The 11,498-nt window shown below is 46.5% G+C and overlaps 1 protein-coding gene across 1 annotated transcript in view; it reads right to left on the reverse strand.

Moving 5' to 3' along the window:
- Nucleotides 1-10,252, reverse strand: part of Pex14 (peroxisomal biogenesis factor 14) — a 136,477-nt gene extending 126,225 nt beyond the window's left edge. The window contains 1 exon segment of the mRNA NM_172063.1: nucleotides 10,201-10,252. Within this exon segment, the coding sequence (NP_742060.1) occupies nucleotides 10,201-10,236 (36 nt within the window). The 5' untranslated portion in view covers nucleotides 10,237-10,252.
- Between the last annotated feature and the right edge of the window lie 1,246 nt (nucleotides 10,253-11,498).

Consider the following 11,498-nt stretch of genomic DNA (forward strand, 5'->3'; position numbering starts at 1 on the left):
GAGGGAGGGGAAGAGGAGGGGGGAGGAGGTGGGAGGGGAAGAGGAGGGAGGAGGAAGTGGGAAGGGAAGAGGAGGGAAGAGGAGAAAGGAGAAGAGGAGGGAGGGAAAGAGGGAGGGGAAGAAGAAGGGGAGGAAGAGGAGTGGGAGGAAGAAGCGGAATAAAGAGGAAAGAGAAAGAAGGGGGAGGTGAAGAAGGGGGACGGGAAGGGGGAGGGGAAGAAGGGGAGGGGGAGAGGGAGGGGGAAGAAGGGGGAGGGGAAGAATGGGGAGGGGGAAGGGAGGAGCACAGACACCATAAAGAATCTACAAAATGCTACTGAAATGGAAACCAGCTCTAACAAGGTTGCAGATATATAGCCAATATACAAACCCATAATTTCATTTTAAAACTAGCATTAAATAATTAGAAAGACCTGAAAGCTGGACATGGTGGCAGCCCTTGTAACTCTAGCATTTGGGAGGAGGCAGCATGGTGATCTTGAGTCTGAGGCCAGCATGGGCCACATAGGGAAGGGAGCCCTGTCCAAAAACCACAAAATAAACAAAACCTGTAAATACAATGGCATTCTCGGTATAATATACCTAAAGACATCACTAGAACATGTCCATGTCCATGGCCTCCACACTTAAACCATAAACACTACCGAGAAAAGCCAGATCTAAGTAATGGAAGCCAGATCCATGTAACAGAAGGTTACACGAAATGACTGCTCTCTCCCAAACTGACCTGTAGGCTCCACACAATCCCTACAACTCCAGAAAGCTTTTATGTAGGATGGCTTTTAAGGATATTTTGGGAGAACGTGGGGAAGGATGAGACCCAGTAGCCCAGGTTAGCCTTGAATTTACAAAAGCCTCCTGCCTCAGCCTCCTATTCTGGGATTACAGGCATGACTGTGACTATAAAAATCGACCATTAGAAGTTGAGAAGACGCCGTCTTAAAGTGCCTGCTGTGCTGTGCGAGCCTGCGGACTGAACTCAGACCCCCAGCCCATATATAGTTCCAGGTGTGACAGAGCCTCTCTAAGCCCCGCACTGGGCAAGCAGCCACAGGGTCCCTGGAGCTCCCTAGCCACAACACTGAGCTCTAGGGTCAATAACCCTCCCTCTTCCCTAAAAGTAATCGTGAAGCCATGGTGCCCACTCGTCTCTCAGCCCGGAACCTGGGAGACGAGACAAGCAGATTCTCTGTGAGTTCTGGCCAGCCTCCTCTACATAGAAAGTTCTAGGACAATCAGGGACCCTGTCTCAAACAAACAAACAGAACACAGTGGAGAGCCTCAGCGGAAACCATCTCTCCCCTTAGAGCGTCTACATCTGCTTAGATCTGGCTTCTCTCAGTAGTGTTTTATAGCTTTAAGTGTGCAGGTCATGGACATGTTCTATTAAATGTCTTAAGAATATTATACTGAGGGGCTGGAGAGATGGCTCAGCGGTTAAGAGCACTGACTGCTCTTCCAAAGGTCCTGAGTTCAAATCCCAGCAACCACATGGTGGCTCACAACCATCTGTAATGGGATCTGATGCCCTCTTCTGGTGTGTCCGAAGACAGCTACAGTGTACTTACATATAATAAATAAATAAACCTTTAAAAAAAAAAGAATATTATACTGAGAATGCCATTGACCTCTGACCTACACACACACACACACACACACACACACACACACACACACACACACGTTACCAGGAGATCCAAGGCTAGCATATAACTTAGCAGCAAAGTCTTTACCAACTTCATATAAAAAATAAATAAAATCAAGATAAAGACACAAAGGATCAAAGCTTAGGATGCGTCCAAGCCACCACACCAGCAGTACATGTTTCAGGAGTAGCTGAGGTCAGGGAAGACGGCTTGGGGTAAGAGCATTGCTGCACAGTGTGAGGGCCTGAAGTCACATCCCTAACGCCAGGTAGCCGATGACCCTATAACCTGGATATAACTGGGTATGTAGAGACAGCAGACTCCAGGAGCTAGCTGACCAGCCAGCCAGCCAAGCTAAAACACAACGCACACAAACCCAGCAAGCTCCAGCTTCAGTGAGAGGCCTTGGCTCAAGGGTGCACGACAGGGTGATAAACCAGAGAGAGCATTAGATGCCCTTCTCGGCCTCCACATGCACACATACAGGTATGAACACGTGCATGCATGAGTATAGGCATGTGTGTGTACATTCACAAACATAAGCATGCACACATGCATGCATGAATACTGCATACCACACCACACACAAAGGAACAATGAATACAACCACAGCAGGGGTTAGGGAGATGGCAGGGATTAGGGAGATGGCAGGGGTTAGATACTTACACACAGACACACAGATAGACAGACACACACACGCACACATGAATGAAGTCTTGGCTGGGCAAGGCAGTGCACATCTTCAATCCCAGTACTCAGGAGACAGAGGCAGACAGCTGGCTCTCTGTAACTGAGACTATAGAATGGCCTCCATGAGCTCCTTGACAGCCACAGCTACATAGTGAGACAGTCTCAAAATAAATAAATAAATAAATAAATAAATAAAAATAAATAAATAAATAAATAAATGGAAGGAAGGAAGGAAGACCTCTGTGTACACTTAAGGATTTTTGGATTTTGAATCATTGGATTTTTTTTTTTTAACAATGTTAGTGCTAACTTAAAGGAGAAGGGACAATCTTAATCAACAAATGATACTAAAACAAGATCACCAGCAGGAAACAAAAAGGAATCCTAACACAATTGACACATAAAGCAGAGGCTGTCCGTCTCCACAGGTGTGTAAAGAAAAGCCCTGGAGCGATCCCAGCACACTCCACACAATCGCTCCAATGGCTAAAGTGACAGACAATACCAAGGCTGGTGTGAGTGTGCAGTAACCAAACTCACTGACACTGTTGGGGAGGAAAGACAGACAACACAGCATTGCCAAAGAGGTTCCCACGGAGTTAAAACACGCTGCCCACATGACCTAGCAAGTGCACTACTACGATTTCCCCCAAACCACGAAGACTCATGAACATTCACAGCCCTAAACTGGAATCAGGGCTGTGGGGAACACATCCACAATGACGCCCCCACCAGCTGGGAGGTGAGCCCTAGGGTGTGGGTAGAATCTGTGACTTGCTTCTGCCTAGGGTGTGCCAAAGAAGACAGGTTGCTCGAAATTACATTAATGTGGACAAGATAAATACAAGACTGTGATGTGCATCTAAGGGCACAAAACTCTAAAGGCAGCCGCAGGTGATCTCTGGGAGTTCAAGCCAGCCTGACCTATACAGCAAGTTCCTGAACAACCAGGGCCACATAACAGAGAGACCTTTCTAAACCAACAAACAAATAAATGGAATGAAGTTAGTGATGTTTTTAGCCTGCCAAATTTAATAGTACTACTATTACAGCGCAATAGAGAGCTAACCCAAACGTTCATCGACTATGTCCACATCAACTGGAATGCTCCGTAGTAATGCATGTGGAGGGGCTGGGGAGAGAGAGAGCTAGAGGTTGACAATTTTGCTCCCAGCAGTCATGTAAGTCACTCACAACCACCTGTAACTCCAGCTCCGAGGCAATCTGAAGCCCTAGACTCCAGGCACCTGCTCTCACTAATGAGCACGCACACAAATTGGGAGGCAGAGGCAGGTGAATCTCTGTGAGTTCAAAGCCAGTCTCGTATTAAAAAATAAAACAGGGGCTGGAGAGATGGCTCAGCAGTTAAGAGCACTGGCTGCTCTTCCAGAGGTCCTGAGTTCAAATCCCAGCAACCACATGGTGGCTCACAACCATCTGTAATGGGATCTGATGTCCTCTTCTGGTGTGTCTGAAGACAGGGACAGTGTACTTATATATAACAAATAAATAAATCTTTTAGGGGTTGGGGATTTAGCTCAGTGGTAGAGTGCTTGCCTAGGAAGCGCAAGGCCCTGGGTTCGGTCCCCAGCTCCGGAAAAAAAAAAAAAAAAAAAAAAAAAAAAAAAGAACCAAAAAAAAATAAAAAATAGGGGTTGGGGATTTAGCTCAGTGGTAGAGCGCTTGCCTAGCAAGTGCAAGGCCCTGGGTTCGGTCCCCGGCTCCGAAAAAAAAAAAAAAGAAAAAAAATAAAATAAAATAAAAAATAAAAAATAAAAAAAAATAAAACAAGGGGTTGGGGATTTAGCTCAGTGGTAGAGCGCTTGCCTAGCAAGCGCAAGGCCCTGGGTTCGGTCCCCAGCTCTGAAAAAAAGAACCAAAATAAATAAATAAATAAATAAAACACCAGTCAGGTGGCTAGTGATGCATGCCTTTAGTCGCAGAGCTCTAGAGGCAGAGGCAAACAGATCTGCGTTTGAGGACTGCCTGGTCTACAGAATGAGTTCCAGGACAGCCAGGGCTACAACACAAATCCTGTCTCATAAAAAAAAAAAAAAAAAAACCCACCCTAAAGAATAAAATAAAATGTCCCAGTGAGCAAGGCACTTGCACTCAGTCCTTAATTCAATCCCCAGGACTCATGTGGTAGAAGGAGCACCAACCCTACCAACCCCACCAGTTGTCCTCTGATGGCTTCGTGTGCAGCGTGGTACATGTGCACAAACACCACATACAAACAAATATAAGTATTTTTTTTTTGGTTCTTTTTTTTCAGAGCTGGGAACCAAACCCAGGGCCTTGCGCTTCCTAGGCAAGCGCTCTACCACTGAGCTAAGTCCCCAACCCCAAATATAAGTATTTTTAAAGTAATAAGTTATAGATAAAGAGTGTGGAAAAATCCACAAACACCATTATAACCCAGAAACTCCTAAAAGAATAGGTTATGGGGGCTGGAGAGATGGCTCAGCGGTTAAGAGCACTGCCTGCTCTTCCAGAGGACCTGAGTTCAGTTCCCAGCAACCACATGGTGGCTCACAACCATCTGTAATGGGATCTGATGCCCCCTTCTGGTGTGTCTGAAGACAGCGACAGTGTACTCACATACACAAAATAAAAAAATCTTAAAAACAAAAAGGATGTGTTGCACACTGACTCAGGACCCATGGCGGCGGAGGCCAACCGCCAAGGGCAGAACACTGAGGGATATGCAATTGTTTTTATCTTGATCCTGGTGGTGGTGACAGACACCACAGTTTCTCAAAACTCATTAAAGCAACCACATACACTATTAAAATTCTGCAGTGAAGTTTAAGGAACAAGGGCCTTTGTCCTACAGTAAAATATTGAATCTGAAGTAGCACTTGCAAGGTAACAAAGAAAGTTGCTTGTCTAGAAGATTACCTCACATAAAGATATGGAGGTCACCACCTTAACCAACAACCAAACTTAGCCACAACCACAAAGACTGTGCCATGTGACTGAAGATATAAGTCTCTGAGAACACAGTGTTGCCTGCACGATACGCTCACAAGAAATAGTTAACTTCATCTAAACTTGTGAAACCAAATCTAAGAGGAGCTGGAGAAACGGCTCAGTGGTCACAAGCACTGGCTGCTCTTCCAGGGTTCGACTGCCGGCACCCGCCCGCAGGCAGCTCATAACTGTCTGCAACTCCGGTTCCAGGGGATCCAACACCCTCACGCAGGCAAAGCACCAATGCACATAAAATACAAATAAGTAAGGGAAACAGGCTATAAACAATACCTCATAGCCCATAGATGATGTGCAAGAGTTCAATCCCTGGGTCCTGCTGTTTGACCTCTAGCAGTGTTAGGGACAGAACCCAGAGCCTCCACATTCTGGGTAAATGCTATGCCTCTTATCAATGTCTTTTTTAAAAAAGCAGTTTCCCTAGGTAGCTCAGACTTAAGGTTTTTAAATATGTAGGGGCTTATTACATCTTTATTTTTGTGTGTGTGTGTGTGTGTGTGTGTGTGTGTGTGTGTGTGTGCAGGGGGCTAGGAGGGTAGGTGTCAGTGAACAACTTGCATGAATTGGTTCTCCCCTTCCATCATCATCATGTGGGTTCTTCAGGCTCAGTGGAAAGCATCAGGCTGGCTTAGAGCTCAATAACCTCCTGCCTCAGGATATGAAGCAAAAAATGAATTCTAACAACTGTCTTTTTTCTTTCAGGACAGGTGTCTTCCAGCACAAACACTGGCACTTGTCCTGGGCATTTGTGGCATCATTTCAAATTTCAAGAGAAATTAGATCAAAATAATAAGAAGAACAACTTCTCTAGAGTAGTGGTCAACATAAACAACAAAACAAAACAAAACAAAACAAAACACACAGCAAATGCTGTGATGGGACTTAAGGGAAGATTTACATCTATGGGGCTGGGGATTTAGCTCAGCGGTACAGCACTTGCCCAGCAAGCGCAAGGCCCTGGGTTCGGTCCTCAGCTCCGGGGGGAAAAAAAGGAATGTAAGATTTACATCCATCTAAGAGTTCCAGTCCAGAACTTATTAACTGAGGCAACAACACGCAATACCTTGTGTCAGGTAATGTTAGTTCTTTTATATAAAGCAACCCGCTGAGTCTTCGGAGCAACCCTGTGAGGTAGGCACCAGTCTTTCCTACCTTATAGATTCAGAAACTGATTAAAAAATTAAGTAAACTGGCCAAATCTCACAGCTGAACACACACCAAGAACATCCATACACACAGACTGAACATCCACACACACAAAGTAAATAAAGAGCAACTGAAATACACACCTTACTGACCTCTGACACAGACACACACACACACACACACACACACACACACGTCAATAAGATGGACTTTAGTACCTTATACTGTCTCAGGGAAAGAGGGTTCTTCACTCATCCCTGGGAATCAGAAATGACACCATGAACTTTCTAGGAGACACAAAACACTGGTCCAGCCCCATAGGTCTGCAGACCATGCAGCCAGGCTTAGGGAATTATCCAAGAAATGTCAGGCAAATGCAGGGAGCACTAGTTCTCCGGAAATGCAGACTTAGTGGTTCAGTGGTTAAGGAAGCGAAGAGCTCAGTTCCCAGCACCCATGTCTGCCGCTCACAACTGCCTGTCACTCCAGCTCCAGAACCAACACTCTGAAGGCACCTGCACTCACGTGTGAACATCCACACATGGACAAACACATGCACATAATAATATGTAGTAAATCTAAAATAGTAAAGAAAAATGGCCTCACTCCCTCACTGTGCGTGCTAGAAGAGCAAAGAGAACACTTGCTGCATGGGGCTGATAACCTGACACCGATCCTAGACCCACATAAAGGTGGAAGGAGAGAAACGACTCCATAGGGCTGTCCTTTGACCTACACACACACCCACACCCCCCCACACACACACACAAACACACTGTGGCACACTCATGCCTGCACCTACACACACATCATACGCATACACTTAATCACACAATAAAATGTGAATCTGAAGGGAAAACGTTGGAAGTAGATTCATGGTGTCTGAAGAGATGGATCAGCAGGTAAGTCCTGCATAAACATGAGGACCCGACTTCAACCCTTAGACCGACATGAAACTCGAGCACAGACGGCACCTGTGATCCCAGCACTGGAGAGGCAAAGGCAGGAGGCCTGCTGGGCCCACTGGCCAGTCAATCGAGCCAGTGCAAGAGCTGTTCCGTGAGAGACGCTGCCTCACACTCTAGAGTAAAAACAGTAAACAGAGAAAGAAGACAGTGCCGGGCTAAAGGAGGGGGCTTAGCACTTAAGAGCACTGGCTGCTCTTCCAAGGACCCAGGCTTGCTTCCCAACCTCCACGTGGGGCTTCTCCATGTCTGTAACTCTGGTTCTGAGGGCGGAGTGTGTGAAGAACATTCCTATTGACCTCTGGCCTGTTTCTGGGATAGATAGCTTGACCTCTGGGAGACACACGGACACACACGGACACATACAAGTGTACACGCTCAAAAAAACAACCAACTGGCTCTATACAGTGAGTTCCAAGACAGCTAAGGGCTACATAGTGAGACTGTCTCGAAACAAAACAAACAGAAAGCTAATTAATTTATTAAATTTAACTTATTAATTAAAAGATGTTTTAATTAACTTTGAGGCTGGAATGTAGCTCAGTTGGTAGAATGCCTGCCTAGCACACACAAGGTCCAATTTCAATCCTATCATCACCGATTGGGTGGCACACGCCTCAAGTCTCACTGGTGAGGTAGAGACAGGAGGATCAGAGAAGTTCAAGGTTATCCCTAGCTAGCTAGGTAAGGCTCAAGTCTATTTGGTTTCCATGTGCTGCTATCTCAAAAACAGATAAATAAACAAAGCTTAGGTGCACTGAAACCTAGGACACAGCTGCATGCCTCTAAGCTGCACCCAGGAGGCTGAGGCAGGAAGATCCCACGTTTAAATCTGCCTGGGCAGGGGCTGGGGATTTAGCTCAGTGGTAGAGCGCTTACCTAGGAAGCGCAAGGCCCTGGGTTCGGTCCCCAGCTCCGAAAAAAAGAACCAAAAAAAAAAAAAAAAAAAAAAACTGCCTGGGCTACACAGAGAGACATTATACGTTCGCATTTATTTTTAAGTGTGTATTTGCAGCTTATTGTTAGATGGTGACAGGACGTGACAAGAAGAGTCCAGCTTTTTCCTCGGGCAGCCAGCGCATTCTGATGCAATGCCATCTCTATCAGCTCTGGGAAGGAGGGCAAAGGAGAATCAAGGCTGAAACCACACAAGTGGCAGCCAAACCCTTAAAGACCTTGGACCTCCAGAAACTGTGGACACAGTTCAATCCCACCCTAAAGAGGTCAGAAAAAAAGATCAGACACCGAGGCATGCTGTAGCTTAGCAAACTGGGTGGGATACCATAAGGAAGGAAGGTCCCGCTGTCAGACACTACAGAGTCCAGAATCCTTCCTAATTGTTTCCAATGCCTTACAGCACACACATCCTCCTGAATCACTCACACCACTAACAGGCTGATCTAAGTGTCCAACTCTTTTAAGTGTGATCCCTGTAATTGACTTAGCACGAGTAGAGAGACAGAAAGACTATTAAGTAGTAGTCCTCTGCCTATGAAGGAAGTGAAATCGATAAGTGGTTTAAAACTCTCAAAGGTGCTTCATGGAGGTGACAGATGAATGATGAGTTTCCCAGGCTAAAAGTATTGTTCCACCTAAGTCTATCCTAATTAAATTTAAACGTAAGATAGCCAACTAGCAGAGACACTTCAGTGTGAGCTGAAATCAAGGCCCAGCGGTGTCCGTGATTTAGGGCATGTTACGAAACCCTGCTACCCACTTCTGCACTTTACGAAGAGAAGAGAGACTTGGATAATCAGCACTACTCTGGGGCCAAAGAGAAGGCTGAGCAGGTAACGGCGTTTGCTGCCAAACCTGAGGACCTGAGTTCCATTTATGAGATCCACATGGTGGAAGGAGAACCGACTCCTGCAAAGTTGTACTCTGCCTCCCACCAGCACCATGCTGCACACATGTACACAAAAATAAACAAAAATCAAAAGTAAACATAACTGGTCCTCTGCATGACTGCACAGTGGCAGTAAAAGGGCTGTCTCTTAGCATCTCTCCTCATCCCACTCCTCCTTTGGATTAGAAACCCCTTCAGAGGCCATATCATCACGACTTGGGCAGCAGAAGTCCAAGCATCAACAGTGGCCCTCATCGTCCCATAAGCCAAATGGGATCTGGTTAAATCTGCAGGTGAAGAACTCGGAGTGGAGTCCTTCGCTAAGAAAACCAAACCCAGAAAAGCAAGGGTTGGATCCTCAGCAAAAGGCTCGGTGACGTCTGTTATTTAAAGTACGTCCCCTTCTACTAACGCACTGAGAGGGAAGGAGTCCTCGGAGCGACTCCCCAACTTGGCAAGGAAAGCCCCAAGGTGAATGAAGACCAAGATGCTGGCACTTTAGGGGCTGAGGCCGTGGGAGCGGGAGTCGTCAGGCCCCTCCCCACAGGGGACAGCCGGGTACCAACGAGCCTTCCCCACCTCTCCTCCAGCAGGGCCCTACATCTGTGCGCTAAGGACCTAACTGCAGCCAGTCACCTTTCCTGACCAAGTCCAGCGGGCTCCGAGGGGCCGCCGGGAGGGAAGCGAGGGCCTGAGACCCGGTCGAGACCCCAACCCCAGAATGTGGTGAGAGGGGTCACCGGGGGAGGAGCCGGGCAGGAAGGACCCGGAGAGGGGCGGGGCCCAGAAAAGAAACGAAGTCGGAGGTCCTCAGCTTCAAGGAGTCAGGGTCGCCGTCCTACTGCCAGGAGCGCGCCGGGCGCCGCTCCAGCCCCGACCCCTGACAGTCGCGACGGGGCAGTACCACTCCCCTCACCTGGTTCGGCTGCTCTGCCTGCTCCGAGGACGCCATCTTCCTCAGGCCTGACTAATCGGCCGCCGCTGGCCCAAGTTTCTCCCAAGAGCACTTGCACTAGCTCTCCAGACAAGACCAAAGTAGAAGGACCTGAGCTTGTCGATGGGAGCGGGCTCTGAGCAGAAAGGGTTGAGCCTGGTGTCCCGGTTACCTTGCAGTTTGCAGGAAAATCCATAGTCCAAATTCTTTTTTTTTCTTTTTTAAATAGAATATCTTTTGTTGTTGTTGTTTTACATTGTTAACATATAAACGCTGTGGTTTAGACACATCTACTCCTAACTTCCTTCCCCCCAGCTCTCCCCACATCACCCATCAGTTTCACCTTTTTAAAATAAATTTACATGTTTGTATATTTAGAGTTATTTGTTTGTTTTTGTTTTCTAGACAAGGCCTCACGTAATTCAAAGTAGCCTCAAACTTTCTATGTAGCCCAAGATGAACTTCTGATCTTCCTGCCTCCACCTCGCAGTGCTAAGACACACACACATTTTTTATTCTCGAAGTAAATCTCTCCCTATTCTCATAGCACCGTAGGCACATTTAAGGTCTACTTATTTAATAAATACATGAAAATGTAAACTAAAATTTAGCCATTCGGTACACTTTTATTGAGTAGCTACTGTTTCTCAGAAGCGTTCAAAGCTCCAACACTCAGCGACTCTCTCTTAAGAAACTCATGTGCAGGCTGGAGAGATGGCTCAGCGGTTAAGAGCACCCGACTGCTCTTTCAGAGGTCATGAGTTCAATTCCCAGCAACCACCATGGTGTCTCACAACCATCTGTAAAGAGATCTGATGCCCTCTTCTGGTGTATCTGAAGACAGCTACAGTGTACTTACATATAATAAATGCTTTAAAAAAAAAAGAAAGAAAGAAAGAAAGAAACTCATGTGCACAATAGAGCTTTCTCGGGCTGCCTCTCCTAATGTCCATGCGTCCTTCATATTAGAACTGTCTCTTAAGATAGGATTGTAGCTTAGTTGGTGAAGCACACATAAAAAACTGGGCTCCAGCACCATATCTGGTATGGTGGCGCGCACCTACGATCACACACAGGTCAAGGCCAATCTAGACTACATGAGGCACTGCTTTGTTTTGTTTTGTTTTGTTTTTTGTTTAAGCGCAAGATCCAACACTCAACCTTTACCCCCAAGCTCAAACAAACGGATACACAATTGCAGCGTCTGGAAACTCTGGCTTTTGTGGAGAGAAGAGCTTTCTGTGAACGATCATTGTGGTAGCTGAATCGTTCTGTTGCTT

This window comes from Rattus norvegicus, chromosome 5 (assembly GCF_036323735.1).
Source record: "Rattus norvegicus strain BN/NHsdMcwi chromosome 5, GRCr8, whole genome shotgun sequence".
NCBI lineage: Eukaryota > Metazoa > Chordata > Mammalia > Rodentia > Muridae > Rattus > Rattus norvegicus.